This window comes from Sander vitreus, chromosome 17, assembly GCF_031162955.1.
Source record: "Sander vitreus isolate 19-12246 chromosome 17, sanVit1, whole genome shotgun sequence".
In the NCBI taxonomy this organism is placed as follows: domain Eukaryota; kingdom Metazoa; phylum Chordata; class Actinopteri; order Perciformes; family Percidae; genus Sander; species Sander vitreus.
Genome location: NC_135871.1, coordinates 12,184,580 through 12,201,787, shown reverse-complemented (window position 1 = coordinate 12,201,787; position 17,208 = coordinate 12,184,580). Strand labels below are relative to the sequence as shown.

Below are 17,208 nucleotides of genomic sequence, written 5' to 3'. Positions count from 1 at the left end.
GACACAGACACTGAACAGGACTTATATAGAGAGCTACACTGTAGTTTATTCATTCATACAAATTCGACGTGTGTAATTGGCAGCCAGCTACAGAGGAAAGCAGGCCCTAAAGGTAATGACACATTGAACCATACAATGTTCCCATCATTCAACCACATAGAAAAGACATACAAAAGTAATTGCACTGGTTGATGTACATTTGACGTACAATCAGTTTCCCTTTTTAACACTGAACTATGGGGAAATGACTGGACTATAAGGCAGGGGGATAAATAACTTCTGACATAGCCAGAATTGTTGATGGAATGTGGGTTTCAATAATGATTGTAGCAGGATCATCTCTAATATTACTGCTCATAATATCAAACATTTGATTCCTACAGGTGCAACAAATGCAACGCAATCTACAGTACGAGAAAGACATTGTTTTGGAATGCATAACTATGGTAATCATAAGGCATATTTGGCAGTTTTTCGTAGTGTCTGCAGTGAACTTCCTTTCAGACGGACGTTCCTTCCTTTAGCTCCACGTATTCTCCCTTGAAAACAGAAATGAAGTGTCAAAATTGACAAGCGTACCAAAACAACATGAGCTTATAAGTTTGTATGTGTAGTCCTAGCATGTCAGGTGTCTCACCTTGCCCTCCAGGTGCTCCTGTAGTGTTCTCACTGTGTCTCTCTCTTTGGTCAGCTGCTCCTGAGTGGCTTTGAGAAGCTGCTGAAGCTTGGTGGCTGCCTGGCCCAGGTCTTTGGACAGCTTCTTCTCCTTCTCCAGGCGCTCCTGTTCAAGCAAATGTAGCAGATGTGAATGTTACTTCAGCACCAAGCAAAAAGGAGACTCAATATGGAGACATGGAATAAATACAGATCACATCATGTGATCATAAAATTGTGAAATAATTCAGTAACCTTTTTAAACTCAGCTTGTTATTAAATGTGACTTCTTCCGGCTTTTTCCACAATAACAGTTTATTGCAGGTCATTTAAAAAAAAAAAATATTTCCAAAGTCGGTTTTATTTTACAGTGCCATTTTCCCAATGAACTTTCAATTTTAATTTTGCCAATTTTCACCACAAAGTCTTTATCTGTTAATCATGACAAACGGGGCAGAGCCAGTTAAGTAAATGGCCGTTCATTCATTCAGACAGATGCAGCAGCCAAGTGGCGTTATGAAATATAACTGTTAAAGAAAAATGATGTGAGGTAAAAACCGATTTTGAGAAAGGACATTTAGAAATAAAAACTGCTGTATTAAATTAAATCAACCTGCAATAATAAGCAAAATAATAAGAATGAGCCGAGTTTTTTCCTTTGAAATATTGCTCAAATTCATGGTTATACTTGTATTCATATTAGTCTGTTTTTACAATGTCTTATTTACTAATGAACACTTGGGCCTCCTTAAAATGAGTGAGGGTGAGGAGAAAAAAAAAAAAGCTCTGTTCAATGACAGCGTTAGAGAGGACAACTTCAAATCAATTTTGAATCACAGCGTTAAAACTATGGAGCTGGTGAGTGTGTTCCTGTTAGGAGCAGGACTGCCCGTCTCTCTGAGATACTCTGCAGGTTATGAGATTCAGAAAAATGCAGGACAGATGAAAAAAAAAATAAAAGCAATAATCGCAGTTAAATGTTTGGATTCTGCCTGGCATTTGTGACCGCACCTTCAGCTGAGCAACGTCTTCCGTTTCAGCTTGTGGTGACTCTGCAGAAACATTCACAAGATCCAACTGAGCCTGAAGTTCTGTTATAGTCTTCTGGGCCTAGGAGGTTGACAACACACAAAAACACACTGATGTTATTCACTGAAAGTGTTTTAGTCACCCTCTGGTGTGAGGAGACTAATAAATAAAGAGTGCATCAACTACGGCTGCTACCTGCTCAAACTCTTCTGAAAGCTGCTGTCTCTGAGCCACCTCCCCGTGCAGCTGTTCAGTTGTCTGACTCAATGTGTTCTGGAACTGATGGAAGACAAAAATGCCACATACGCAATAAATACACACCCACAGACACACACACACACAAATGGCTAATGTATACGTGTGTATAAAAACAGTCTCGTCACAAAGCAGCAGCACTACACGCCCAGACAAATAAGCTGATCGACCTGTGTGAGAAGTTAGTTGCCCCTAAAGTCATACACAAACGTTCTGTTGATGTTATGAATCATACAAGCAAATATTAGATAACAAGAGGAGGAGAGACCATGCTAAAAAAAAAAAAAGGTGAGGAAAAAGCAGTGGTTAGTGTTATGTCCACTCAGACAAAGCAGACAGTGGTTAGCGGTTAGCATAAACCGCCGCTGTGTTGGAGGAGTACTGGACAGACTGGAAATACGGCACTTTGTCCGTGTCACGTGCTACTTTAGTATCTGTGCGTCGTGGCCACATCCTTGATTTAGGACATAGGTGTGACCGTGTGTGGAGCCAGATCACAAACAACATTTCTTAATAAATACAGAGTAACAAATCAACAACAAGTTTATGTTTGGATGTTCTACTAAATTAAACAAGGCTCATTAGATAAGTCATTGAAAGACAAAAACAAGATCTTAGGAGAAGTGTCCTAGTCACTGTCCAGTACTCTCTGACAGGAAGTGAAGGGTGCCCCTGTGACTTGTGCACCCTGACCTGACTGGGTTGAGCCTCAGCTGGGCCATTCGGTTCTCGCTGAGCCCGCATCGTGATCTCGCCCAGCTGCTCTCTGACCTGAAACAGGAAGCCGCCATGGGTTACATAACCTCCCAGTCCCCGTTGTGTTGCATGTCACCGACACCTTTAAAGAGGGATTTCCACAAATTCCCTGACACGTGGCATCTCATAAATAACACATCTCCCTCTCACCTCAGTCACACCGTTATATAGGACTGTGTAAATGTCTCCGTCTGCAGGATAAGAAAGCAGGTTAAGCCAGTAAAGTCACCTGTACAAGCTCCTCCTTGTGTGCCTGGGCCTCCTTCTGGGCCAAATCCAGCTGGCTCTGACACCCCGACAGCTGCAGCATCAGCTGAACACAGAGCACAGCATAGGAATGAACAGCTGTCAGACAGGTTTAATTTTAAATGCACCACAAGAGGATGATACTTTAAAATATGATAAATGTTTTTCTAAGATTTCATTAAAAAAAATAAAAATAAAAAAAAAACTCCCCCACAGTGTTATATCAAGTATGAATTGCTAATTCTTTACATTGACCACCATTTCTAAATTTCAATAATTAAACAAAACTTTTTGAATGATATTATTCAATCAATAAATAGGTAGAAAAGTGTCCTGAAGTTGTCTGAATCTGGATATTATTTGAAAACAAAAGGACTTGAGACTCTCACGGCTTGTGATGTTGAAATATTATTATAACAAAAAATACAAATGAGTTTTGAGTATGAATGTACCACCTTATGTAAAAAGAATACATTTAAAAATGCAAATAATATGCAAGTCCACCTCCTTAGTTGGGGAACTTGCACAGAAAAATACATATATTTCTTTCAGCAGCAGTGCCAGTTCCAGTGATGTTGCAGATTGAACCTGCTCATGTACCTGCTCCATCTCCTCCGAGGTCCCCTGGTTGTCTGACTGCTTCTCCAGCTGGGCTTCCAGAAGCATCATCTGCTCCTTCAACTGCAGCGGGAACCAAAATAAACTGGTTTACGTAGCAGCACACATTTCTAACCTGCTAGCTTAAATCACTTAAACTAAATCACTTAAACTGAGTGTGGAAAACACATCCTCACCTGTTCTATACTTTGGTTTTCTGCCTCCAGCTTGCTGACCTTCTCCAAAGCCTAGTTATGTGTGAGAAGGACTATTAGGAGGGTTTAAAAATACGGAAGGGGGACCCACACATGGTAAAAACAATGTCCATCCAAGTCATAGGGATTTTAAGGAGGCATTATAACTTACCACCCCCAGCTGTTCCTCTGAGTTAGCCATCTTGGACTTCCATACCAGCTCTTCTTCTTCCACACTCTTCTGCAGATCTTTCAGCATTCCTTCCTAAAGCAGAAGGGACACGAGATTAAATGAGCTGTATACATTTAGCCCATATTCACACAACTCAGTTTCCCAATCACTTACTGTTTCAGCCAGGACGGTCCTGTACTGTTCACATTCAGCCTGCAGTGTGCCGTGGCTCTCCTCAGCCTCCTTCAGTTTCTCGAGCAACTCCTGAGACAAAGAAAACGCATTCAGAACATCTTCCGCTGGGCCAATTCAAACCAGTATATGGAAAGTGTATAGACTTGTGGCTTACAGGCAACGCTGTGCTCGACTGAGACGCTTGGCTCTGCTGGCTGAGAGCCTCCTGAGCTTTCTGCGTAAATACTTGTAACCAGTTGGACTAAGTGAGGAAAAAGCAGACATGAATAATTCATGTGCACATTATTTTACAGTAGAATGACCAAAATCATCAGAACAAAAGATCATTCAGCAACTCCTCTTCTGAAATCCCCGTTTCCTACCTGCTCTGTCTCTACGGGTATCTGTGGGAAGAGTGTCTGGAGAGTTTCTTTGGCTTCAGTTTGAAAAGCTGCCAGTTCTGCCGTAACGTTCTGCTGAAACAGTGGATGACATAATCAGGAAGGTGATAAAGAGGAAAGCAGTCTCAAGTGATAAGCCACAGGTTTGTATAGAGAGCCTTACTGCATCAATGGTGGTCTTTTCTCTCACTTCTCTCAGCTCCTCTTGTAGTGATGTGACAAGGGTATCCTTCTCAGCCAGGCTAGCCAAAGAAACAAAATACTCAAAACTGAGATCTATAACAGAGCTAACCATATGTGAGACTGATCTTTTTTCATATGCCGAGACTCATTTACCTGTTCTGTAGTAGTGCCAGCTCTGTGGAATTATCGGACTGCTGAAACAGAGTGGACATGCAAATGAGTCACTGAGATAATTCTTTTGTTCTGCAGGGCAGCTCTAGCAGTAGAATCATGTTGAGAGGTACACTTACTGGTGTGTTGTTAAGTTGCACCATCTCTTCTTTGAGGTTTTTAAGTTCATCCTGAAGCGATGTGATGAGGCTGATATCCTCACTAAAAAAGGCACAGACAATTTGGATAAACTATAAATAAGCAGAGAGCACACCAAGATGTAGAAAATCCATAAGATTTGAGTCGAATACATGGATAGTAAAAAGGCATCATACCTCTTATTCCTTTGCTCCAGCTCAACAATAGTGTTCTCCTGTTAGAACAGCAGATTATTTTTTTTATTATTAGCAGTGCCACCGTACAAGTTAAGCAATTTCGCTTCAATAATCGAGAAGTAATACTATTTGGTAATAGATGTAACAGCAGATGCTTGCAACACTTACAGCAGCTTCCTGCTTCATCTGCAGTTGCTTCAGTTCCTCATTAAGCGTGTTCAACTGGTCATCTCTCTCCTGAAGGCTAAAGAGGGGGGCATAGCATTTCAATCAATACATGCAACGGCTCTGGATCTGATGTGGACACTGAAGAAAGGAGGCACAAACACTTACCTGAGCTTTAGCTGTTCCACTTCTGCAGCATTCACCTGCTAAATCAGATATAACAAACATCCTTAGGGGTGACTGTGTGTGGTCAAGCATCTGGCCATTTCAGAAAAGTCAACCTGACAAAGTATGTCCTACCTGATTGTTACCCTCCTCCTTTTTGGTCTGACTGGCCTCAAGCAGTGCGTTGATGGAGGCCACCTGCTGTACAAGCTGGCTTTTCTCTGCCTGTGTCTCCTCCAGCTGGGTAGTGAGGGCATCCGCCTGAGCAGAGCACTCACTGATTTCAGCCTCCAATCTCCCAATTCGCACCTGAAACTCTGCAGGGACAAAACACAGAACTCACAACTTATTCCATATTCTATAATATAGTCAATGGTTCCCATTTTCATTTTTTACTATCAAGATGCCATGTTAACTCCTAAGCCTTAACATCAAGCAACCATTTAGATGTCGTTTCCCCATTCTCTGACCTGAGAGTTTGCTGCTGTCCTGCTGGGCATCATCCAGAGTGGCCTGCAGGCTGTTGTTTTTACTCTGTGTTACTCTGAGCTCCTCACACACCTCCTCCAATCTCCTCTGCAATGCCTGCTCGCTATCCCCATGGCTGGCCTGACAACAACATTGATCAAGATGTGTCAAACAGCAGGGGGCAGCAAAGATACACAAAATGATCCTACGTGGCAGCATTGCTTGACAAGGCAATACAAGGGCATTTCTCTTCAAACACACTGCGACACATTCAGAGAAAAAGAATGTTCACAGAATCCACTTATTAGACAGACAATCAGAACATAACTTGGCTTGAGGATATGGAACAAGAAAATAAAAATTGACATTTTAACAGTCAAGCAATTTGTTTGGGATTTTTTTTAAAGGAAGTGTTTTGTAGGAAGTGCTTTGAACTTCTGGGAATTTGGAGATGGTTAGCCTGCACTTCTATGACAGACTCAGTTAAACCAGCCAATTGTTGATGACGACTGAATGCTGACCACAGTCCAGCAACACATTTCACAAAAGGAGCAAAACTCAAAAAAGAACCATCTTGCATTATTTGAGCATGTCTAATGTATATTGACAGCCTGAACCATTACATAACATGTTTAAAAGCCTTAAACTGTTACGAAGTATTGTTAATAAATGATTAAACTAAATGAACAATGGACTGTCAGGAAGTGCTGACTCACTTGCTTCACATAAGCCGTTATAGTTCAGACCAACAGCATTCCATCAGTGAGTGACTGCGTAGGCTGATTGCAGAGAAAGGTTTTCCCTGCAGCCCCATTATTGTATGGCTGCATTTCAGTCCAGCCCTGGGCTATGTGATTACCAGGCAGTTAAACTTCCCATAACATTAGAGGGATGGGGGATATGTAGGAATGGTCTGGGCTTGCATTTTGAAGAGACTCTGTAACTAACTGGCTGCTCAAACAAAAAAATCAGCATTAAGAAGAAAAAAAAAAAAAAAAGATGGAATACATTTGATTCCATGTGGAAACTCGATCACATCCTATATCATTTTTAATAGAGATAATGTGGTGTTCCCAAGCCGACCTGCAGCAGGGAGAGCTGCTTCTCAGTAGCGGAGACCTTGGCCTCCAGCCCTTTCCTGATGATCTCATCAGCATGCAGACTCTCTGTCTTCTCTCCAAGTTCCTTGGTTAGCTTTGTGCATTCCTGACGCAGCTTGGCCAGCTCCGCATTTTGCCTGAGAACAGAATGAAAGACAGAAGGAGAGGCACACGGAGAAAGAGTCAGGACACAAGCCTCACAAACATAAGAGCCAATCTTGGTACTCCAAACATGCTTTTGGATTTGTACACACTGTACTCAATTGTCACTTTATTTAGTATCAGTATAAAGAGGTAAAATGCATGTCAGTATGGATCACACTGCTTCTCATTTACTGTTACTGGGGAAACACTCACTTGCTCTCAGCCTGACTGGTGGCTTGGTTGAGGGCATCACGGAGAATAGAGTTCTCCTGCTGTAGACGGGCTAGCTGGGCATTGGGGCCTTTTTCCAGCTGGTCCTGCAGGCTGACAATCTGTAAAATGATTTTATTTTTTTTTTAATTTAATTTTTAATAAACCAGCCATGTTGGACTCTCGCACCTTGGACAGCTGCTTTTAATCCTTTGCAAGGCAACTCAAAAAATGAAAAACTGCATTTTCACTTCAAATTAGTAGCCAGATCACCAGAAGGACAATCTCAAATGTACTCATCTGGATTGGACATTAAGAAGTTGTAGTATTCGTGTATGAGAACTGACCTTTGCATTGAGGCCCTGGGTCTGTGCTACATGGTCCTGGTAGCTGGCCTGCATTCGTGCTTGCAGAGCAATCATTTCTTGCTCCCTCTTACTCAGCTGGGAACTCAGCCTCGTTTCCACACTGGCCACCTTGGACTTCTCAGCAGACAGCTCCTAAAAAACAGACAGCACAGTCAGAGGGCAGATTTAGATTCATTGGAATATGTCTGTGGCCAAAGAACCATTTCAGATACCCTGGCTTTTTCTGTAGTGCCAACATAATGACATTTTTATTTAACACTTGGTTTGGGACAAGGACATTTCAAAAGTTATAAATGTAAAAAATGTTTCTGTAAAATTTGGTGTGACCTTTTCATGTACTGCCACCCAAAGGCTGACATAGATAATACATGACATACTAAACATTGAAATTGAGCAAGCCCTTAATGCTTCTTAATGGATGTGGTCTGTACATTGCATTCAACTTCTTAACTTTCCTCTAGTGCCACCTTCAGGACAAAAGACAAAGAGGACTGCAATCCAAAATATCAGTACACGTTTATGTTCAGAGAATTAACCCATTCAATTTGAGTAACGTGGCTTTTTCCTTCATTGCTACATTCAGGCCAAACTACACCTTTTGCCTCATTACTAAAAAAGGATTCAAGAATAAAAATTTTCGTCCATCCAACAATTTTGTTGTCTCATAGGGCAGCCAGCAAGGCTATAGACCCTTGTACGTCTCACCTTGGTGAGTTCTCTGAGACGGTTCTTTGCTGCAGATGCATCCTCTTGTTCTAAGGCCAGCTGTTTCTCCCTCTCCTCCAGTTGTTTCTTCAGCATGGCCACTGGGTCTCCTTTCTGAGAGGCCTGAAAACGTGTAGATACACAGAAAGACAGCAAAAATAAAGTGGGTCTTCCTACAAGTCTCATATGCATTCAGTGAACTATGAAGTGCCTGTACACCCCAGCAAGATTCAGGTATCTGAATACAGGTGTCTTTTTCTTCAAAACTAATTGCAGTGTCCGTTACCATATGCCAGGTGTCCTGAATGATGCCGACTTTCTCAGACAGGATCTCGATGAGCCTATGGGCCTCTCCCTCACTGAACACCATGCTACTGATGGTGGACACCAGAGCCTTGTAGGGCAGGTAGAGAGGAGCATCAGCAGAATCCACTGCTGCCACTAAAGAGGCAAACACAAAATATGTCAATGACACACACAATATAACAACTGTGGCAAAAGATAAGGAGTTCAGGGTTATTTCAGGTTTAAAACTAAAAAGCCAACAGTTTTACAGCTCATTAGGTTGTCACAGTGAAGTCCAAATTCCCACACTGCCTCAAGAAAAGGACAAGGTTGCGACTTGTCCTTTGAGTCTGGGGCCCTGGGCAGCTGGGGATGGCAAAATGATGGGGCACTGTGGCACCAGGCAGAGACAAGCCTCAGGCAAGGGAGAACCCCACTCCCTTTTCCTACCCATTGTGATGGCACTGAGAGCCTTTGTCAGCTAACAAAACAGGGCAGTGGTGTTTGGACAAGCTGGCGTGCTCTATGCCCTCCAGAGTTGAGTGCCAGACATTACCCACTACTGCCATTGGCCCTACTTTCCATGGGTACACAGTTAGAAGTTCATCAGTACTGACAGGGTATTACTGCCTTAGATTGTGAGTGTATGTACGTGCGACTCAACTGTACTGGCATGCCCCCAATGCACCTCGAAAAACATTCAAGTCTGAATATTATCACCAGTGTTATGGCTAATGAAGTTCCTGTCTTGACAAACATTTCCACTTCCAAGGAGAAGGCTAATTTTTAACAATGATGGTTCTAGTGTAACAACAACATATTGATATACTACAGTGCAGCTTTGATTCTTGATATGCAGAGAAGGGTTTGTGGGCAAGTGTAGTTTGCAGAGACTTGCATAAGCACATGTCAAGCAAAACAGTAGTCCTTGAACAGTGCATCGATTAAACGATTACTGGTTTACCAGGAAAAGACATCTGGCAGCGGGCTTAGTCAAGACCAAAAGACATCTTGTAGAATAAAAACAACAAAAAATAGTTTAAAAAGTCCCACAAATCAGTGTATAAATAATGAAATTTGAAATAGGGACAGTTACTAAGCACCTAAAGATAGCATACAGCTGTGCTGTGATTTTGGCATAGTGGCCACACTCGAAACTGCAGGTTAGGTGATACCCTTCACAGCCTTGGTCATCACACTACAGACAGAATTCAGAGAAAATCTGTAGATTTCAACATTTTGGTTATTTGCTTTAATAATCACTTTAAAGACTATAGAACTATAAGATGAGCTATCATATTTTATTATTTCTAAAATAAGTCCCTCCCACCCTGGAAACCCTCCCCTCTGGCAGCAGCCTGCGGTCCATCAGGACCAAAACCTCACACCACAAGAACAGTTTCTTACCGACTCGGTGGGCCCGGGACCCCCACTGAGTCTCTGACAGACTCTCAATCCCCACCCTCAGTCACTACACGTTACATTAACACACATCCTGGACTATTACCCCTGACCAAAGCACATATTATATACACTGAACCTTTTCACATGCCCTGATCAATATTTTTGCACAACTTGCACTAAACCGTATAGCCCTCCTTCTTTCCCTTTCTAAAAACAGTTATAATGTACATATTTGTTACTTTGATAGTGTATTTTTTCATACTTTTTTTGTAATATATCTAATCTGTATTTAAGTTCTTGACTGTAGCAGTCTTTGCCTTATTGCTTATTCCCGCTTTAAGGATTATATTTTGGGGCTTTTCCCTTTATTCAATAATGACAGTGGATAGACAGGAAAGGGGGAGAGAAAGAGAGGGGATGACACGCAGGAAAGGGCCGCAGGTCGGATTCGAACCTGGGCCGCTGCAAAGGACTCAGCCTATATGGGGCACACGCTCTTACTGGGTGAGCTAGAGGCCGCCCTGTTTATTCCCTTTTTAAAATGTTAATGTATGCACCTAATATACAGAGGCAAAAAAAGTTTGATAATAACTATGTTTACAATTACAAAATATAAATGTATTACATCCCTGAAACATATCTGCTTACCAGACTCAGTCTTTTTCTTGGAGGCCTTCTTCTTGGGCTCCTGTACTTTTGCTGCAACAGCAGGAGCCTGCTGAGATCCCACTGGGGTCACTGCCATCACTGGCACGTCTTTAGTGACAGCTTCCAGCACTGGGGCAGTCTTGGATGGAGCTGGTGAAGACTTGGCTGGGGCTGCAGTAGACTTGGCTGGGGCTGCAGCAGATTTGGCTGGGGCTGCAGCAGATTTGGCTGGGGCTGCAGCAGACTTAGCTGATGCAGGGGCAGACTTAGCTGATGCAGGGGCGGTCTTGGGTGGGGCAGATGCAGAGGATGGAGCGGTTGCTTTAGTTGGGGCAGATACGGGGGCCTGGGTTAATGCAGGGGCTGCGGAGGACTTGACTGGTGCAGGGGCAGCCACAAGTGGGGCCGTTTGGGTAGAGGCTGGCTCCACCTTAGCCACCTTCTTCTTCTTTTTCTCTTTAGGTGAGGGTGAAGGTGAGGGATCAGAAAGAGCAGGGCTTGGTTCAGCAGCAATCTTTGGTTGGGTGACTGCTGGTGCTGGGGCTGCAGTTGGCTTAACCTCAAAAGCAGGGACAGGTTCCGGGGGAGGGGCAGGAGCAGGAGCAGCAGCTACAACTGGAGCAGCAGCAGGCTCAATGACTGCCTCAGCTTCAACTTCCTCTTGACATTTTTCAGCCTCTGGGATCTTTCCATTGGGCTTTTCTTCTTTTTTCTTGCCACGGCCCTTCTTCTCAGAGACCTTGTCCCGCTTCTTTTTGTCAGACCGAGACTGTATTTTACCCAACTCCCTGCGTTGTTTAGCCAGGGCCTCCTCATAAGAGGTCTCCTTCATGGAGAAGGAGGAGACAAGAGCAATCCCGATAGCAGAGATCACCATGAATCCACCAAATACCATTATCCCAAGGGTCTGGGGGTCATAGATATCCATTGTTGAATTTCAGTTGACCTAAAAAGAGAGTGACAGACTTGTCAATACAGTTAACAAATAAAACAATTTATTTTCCCAAAGAAACTGCTTGCTCTGGAAAACCAAAGTCCAGGGATTTCTAACGAGGGGAAAAAGAAGTCCATATACTAATTCATAGGTAAGCCAAAACTGTAACACCACCAAAAGTATTTCTTTGTACCTAGGCAAAATGAAACTGAACTGACGGTAGCTGCATTACAGAGCATTTGATGAGATATAATTCTGAATAATAGGCATATGATGTCTGGAGAACAACCTTTCCCTTCAAAGAGCTCAAGGTGTCACTGTTATCCCCTTAAACTTTTGCCTTGAGACTGGCTACTTAATGAAGACCGGCACATCTTATCAGCAAACTGTGTGACAAATAGCAGCTGCTCAGAACCCATTTGCCATACAGCCTTCCACCTTGGGCAAAACATATGTGTTCATGCAGCTCAAATTCACTCTCATAGTGTAATCTCATACACTGACTGGGTCGTTTTGAAGACCAGCACTGAGCTTTCTGAGTTAAGTACGAGCACTGAAACAAACTAAGCCAAAGTGACTACTATTAAATATCAGCACCAGGCTAAGAATGTCCTCCCCTCAAACATACAATAACAGTTGTAATTTCTGTGCACTTTACAAAATACAGTGGTCCTATATGAAAATGTAATATTACTCACAAGCAGAAAGCCCCATTATTTTGGTTGTATTATACATCCAGAAATACAGCAAAAATGTTTTTAGAAACAAAATCAGAGTAAGTGTGCAGAGTAAGTATTATAGTATAAAGATTATTTTATTTGCATATACAAACATCATTATACCTGCTGTTTCTGTAAATGTTCCTGCTATAATTCACGTTCAACCATCGACAATGAGTTATGGAAAGGTTAGTAGATCCTGTGTAGGCAAATTGCCAGAACAGCTATTACACAAACATTATACTGTATATGCTAAAATGATCAGTACTATTATGGAGTTATGTGCATGTGTGAAAGGGGCTTAAGACAAATCAACTACACTTTAAAACAACCTAAATAAGAATTTAAGGCAGAGAACAAAACACAAACCATAGAGGTGAAAAGGGTTTCAGACAAAACGTACATTAGCAGCAACTGCAAACACTTCCAGCAGTTGGCTGGTGGTTTGTGTTAATTTCCTGCCGTGTAAAAAAAGAAAGAAAAGAAAACCCAATCCCTTAAAGAATCTTTCAACTATCCCTTTAAGGCTCTTGGAGGCTATTGTCACAAACTAGAATGTTTAGCCTGCAGTGAAGGAAAGTTGGCTGAGAGTAGATCTATAGCAGCTTTAGGGACACTAAAACGCCCTCTTTGATCTATTCTTGCAGCGCAGTCATATCCATATATATATATATATATATATGTATATATATATATATATATATATATATATATATATATATATATATATAAATAAATGGATGTTATCACAACATAGAATTCATAAATGCAAAAAAGTACAATAAAGTGGAGCTTTACTGTTTTAAAACAAACCGATATTGTGACATGGTAGAGGAACACTACTGCGCTACTTTAGTACAATGGAAACAGTCCAGAGTCCCTGTTCATTGCTGGGTCTAATAGCAAGAAGCAAAAGGTAACTTTGTACTGCCTCCTTATCTTATCCATTGTCACACATCATTGCATCTCCACTCAGACTAAACTAAAACATATGACTTCAAAAAAGGGACTCAGGGTGACTTTCTGAAAATAAAAGTGCATCTCAAGGTCCATAAGTAATAGGAATAAGATGAAACTTGCTACATTGTAACAATTACATGCTACAGTATATAGCCTATAAATCTAACAAAAAATCTGGATTTCATTCATGGGCAATGGAATACCTACAGGGGGTGCATTACATACATGGATTAGTCTTCAGCTAAAATATGTAAATGCATAAATTTTTTCCCCCTTGAAGACAGTAGTTGTCTTTCATTACTTTTAGTTTCAGACATACTGTACGGATGAGAACTATTCGTGCACACTTTACACAAACGTATAGTTACACACTTAAAGGTTACTTTAGCACAAACGCATCGACTTCAAAGAACTTCCAAGATAAATAATACAAGATCATTTTAATATCAAACGAAAACTAAAATTACAATACTGAGAACACAACTAAAAGGCCTCGAAGATGTATGAAACAATAAAGACGTATTGTTATCCATTCAATCGTAAGTGACATTAAAACAAATAAAGAGTGTGTAATCCTATAATTATTTTTTATTTAAAATGCTTTCAATCATTACTTGCAATCTAGTATTGTAGCTAACACTATGAATCAATGAACTTGGCTATCGCCCTGCACATAATGGTATAAAGTGTCGGTTTACGACGGTTTAATAAAACTGTAAACAAAATAGCTAGTGAGGGTCGAAAACTAAAATTGTTTTAGATAACTTGAATCGGCTGTCTTTTTGTACTACTAGTTAGCTCAGAAGTTAGCAGTAGATAGCTTCCCAAGCTAGCTGGCTCAAATGAATTAAAAAAATTCCAAGACTCCCACATTTAACGTTACCTCGTTGGTGATGTAGCTACGTCTGCTTGCTTCAAAGTGAATGGAGAGAGAGAGAGCGAACGTAACTGTCAATTGAAGTGTTTTCTGTGCAAAGCTACCTATTTCTCCAGCTATCTAGCTAACTAGCTTTTTCCAGTGCTCTCCCCCCTCACTCAGCTGGAGAATCCGTGATCCGCTGTGAAGTCGTGGCACTTCGAGCTGGCTAGACGTGCTGGCCCCATGCCCCAGACAGCTGCCATAAATCAAGAAAGCTTCTGATTGGCTGGAATACACTCAATCCGAAAATGAGCATGTTGGGAGTTGTAGTCTTTTATATTCATGAAAAGTTTCAACAAAGGTCAACAAAGTGTTGGTTTGAAATGGAAAGTAACAAAGTACGTTTACTCAAGAATAGTGCTGAAGTAAATCTTTTTAAGTAGGCTACCGACTTTTTTTCTTTAGTATTTTAGCCATTTGAGACGTCATACTTCATACGTTTCAAAGAGAACACTGCGTTTTTTTTGTTGTTTTTTTACTCAATGTAGGCCTATACAGTTAGTAACAGAATTAGTTTTGTTTGCAAAAACAGTTTTCCCCTTTGGTTTTCCCTTGGCTGTTAAAATCATAGTACTCTGAACGGTCTGGCTGTATCATTTATGCATATGTATAAGTATCAGCTTGTTCTGTTTTTGTTCTTGTTTACACTGAGAGAAAAGCCTACATGTTTTGTTGTGGTTGCACCATTCCATCATATTAAAATATTCAACATATCTTGTGCATAAATATATATTTTTACAAATGTCCCCGAAATTCAGCCTGGCACTTTTTGTATGTTTGTAAAGTTTGGTATCTTTATACAATTTAAAATAGAGTGTTTCAACCAAACTATACTTTATCTCTGATACATAAATACCTGTACTGCTGGGACTTTTAGGCCACTAATCTCTACTACCTACTACCCTATCTACGATCCAAATCATTTGTTGAAAGCATGACTTCTACTTTTACTTTTATTTATTTATTTTTCTTCTTGATAGACCAGAGCATTAGGATCATTTCACACCTAGAAGTCTCTCAAAAAAGACAACAGGCCTCCCTGAAATGATCATTAGCCACACCTAAATGTGCGGAAAGGTTACCTTCAAATTGCAGGATAACATTGTTAGTACTAGTGACGTTCTAGTTCTGACAGTCCTTCTGGGAAGGCTTGTTTACCACACCCTACATATACATAAAATAGCACATGGAGATTATAGGTATTGTATTAATGTGATGCATCAAAACAATGTGATCATTAAATAAACACAACATTTAACATTCAAGATAATGGAACATTGCTCTGTCCACACCCCGGGTGTTGAAAACTGTTTTCATGGGCATCCTTGACACAACTTCTCTTCAAACTGCTTAATAAAACAGTTTAAGTTCATGCACTTGTTGCTCATGTCTGGTCACAGAAATTAACCAACTGTAAAGAACCTCACATTACTTCAACAACCTCAGGATACTTACTTGCATAAACTGCTGTAAAATAAAAATGATCCGTCACGCTCTAAGTATTTCTGTTGTGTGATGAAATTAAATACTTGTCTTGTTGGTCTATGCATGTACACTACGTAAATTTGTCAGAATTTGAGATTGTGTTTGTATTGTGTGCATGAAAGCAACAGACTGCCTGAGCAGGGCAGGGCACACTGACATAGAAAAGGTTTGGCCTCTGGTCCTTTGAACTTTTTAGTGTTGCGTTATTTAAGGAAGAAAATACTTGTATAGAACTCCTAAGTGCTACAAAACTCTGAGATTCTCTGAGAATCAGAAAGAATTATGTGACAGAGCTGGTTTGTCTGTCTTTACATTTACTGTATACCATGCAACTCAGGAGGAAAGATATGGAAAAAGGATTTTAAAAACCTGTACCTGTATGCAAATGTTGTTTATCAGTATTTTTTGCCCCCAACGGCTCTAGGATTAGGCACTGGTTATGGTCAGGGTTAAGGTTAGGGTTAGGGTTAGGTGCCTTGGAGGCAGCGGTCGCAGCGCTGCCTGGAAGGAGCAGTTAGGGGCAAAAAACACCATTGAGTGCAAATGTTACCTTAGGAGCACCAGGAAGAAACATCCTGTTCTCTTTCATTAAGGAAGCACAGACAGTTCAGTTTCACCAAGTCTGGCAGGTGCACTTTTTTTTAAAAGTGAGTCCCTTCAGAGGACATGGTTTCTATTTGAAGAGGCCTTCATGCTTCATGCCTCCAGTTTTGCTCCAAGGCTTCCATCTGCATTTATCATGACCTTTCAGTTGAACAGTATAGAGCTGCGGGACATGAGGCAGGTGCTTTCACACACTCAGTCAACTTCAGTAAAATGTTGGTTCTTTTTCAGTTCATGTATCCATGACCTCAGCAAGTGGTAAAAGACTCAGAAACATCTATATTTTGTGACATAACAGCATGAAACAGATTTAATCTTTTACACCAGTGCAGACAACTTTTATTTCTGCTATTAGAGCAAGAACTGGGGAAATTCTTTATCATAATACAGCAGCTATACAAAGGGAACATGAATAAGACTAAATTTAGCACTGATACTTCTGTTTCACTCTGATACACTCAGATCAGTAACTATAAAGTGATATAAGCCCTCTATACTGTAAGTATATGCCTAGCCTATGGCAACTTAAAACAGACATTTAGGTCTTGTATTACTAATTTCTCTTCATGTTCCAAAAAGAGGTCTTGTTCTTTGGATCCATCATAGCAATAATTATTTAATGACATGCTTTAAAACCCTTTTCTCTGATCCCTGTTGGCAAACTAACCTGTTTGCACTGATAATGTGTTACGAGCTCATTGGCTCTACGGTAGTGTGTGTTTTCATCCAATCAGTGAACTGACCAAAACAGGAGATGTCAATATTGACAAATCCATCATG

The 17,208-nt window shown here is 41.0% G+C and overlaps 1 protein-coding gene across 6 annotated transcripts; it reads right to left on the bottom strand.

Moving 5' to 3' along the window:
- Nucleotides 1-21: 21 nt before the first annotated feature.
- rrbp1a (ribosome binding protein 1a) lies at nt 22-14,507 on the bottom strand. 6 transcript variants are annotated; one of them, XM_078273854.1, is made up of 27 exons: nt 14,305-14,507; nt 10,809-11,754; nt 8,758-8,912; nt 8,472-8,594; nt 7,746-7,898; nt 7,402-7,520; nt 7,028-7,181; nt 5,947-6,085; nt 5,612-5,793; nt 5,480-5,517; nt 5,315-5,390; nt 5,147-5,184; nt 4,952-5,033; nt 4,815-4,855; nt 4,642-4,720; nt 4,461-4,553; nt 4,253-4,339; nt 4,078-4,167; nt 3,904-3,996; nt 3,735-3,785; nt 3,541-3,621; nt 2,924-3,007; nt 2,632-2,709; nt 1,879-1,962; nt 1,666-1,764; nt 638-781; nt 22-539 (listed from the first exon to the last, which is right to left on the bottom strand). In XM_078273854.1, the coding sequence occupies exons 2-27, from the start codon at nt 11,734-11,736 to the stop codon at nt 501-503; spliced, it is 3,330 nt and encodes a 1,109-aa protein (XP_078129980.1). In that variant the 5' UTR covers nt 11,737-11,754; nt 14,305-14,507; the 3' UTR covers nt 22-500. The 6 variants fall into 6 exon arrangements, with proteins under 6 accessions (XP_078129980.1, XP_078129981.1, XP_078129982.1 ...); XM_078273855.1 differs by having other exon boundaries at nt 4,461-4,550; XM_078273856.1 differs by having other exon boundaries at nt 4,815-4,852.
- Between the last annotated feature and the right edge of the window lie 2,701 nt (nt 14,508-17,208).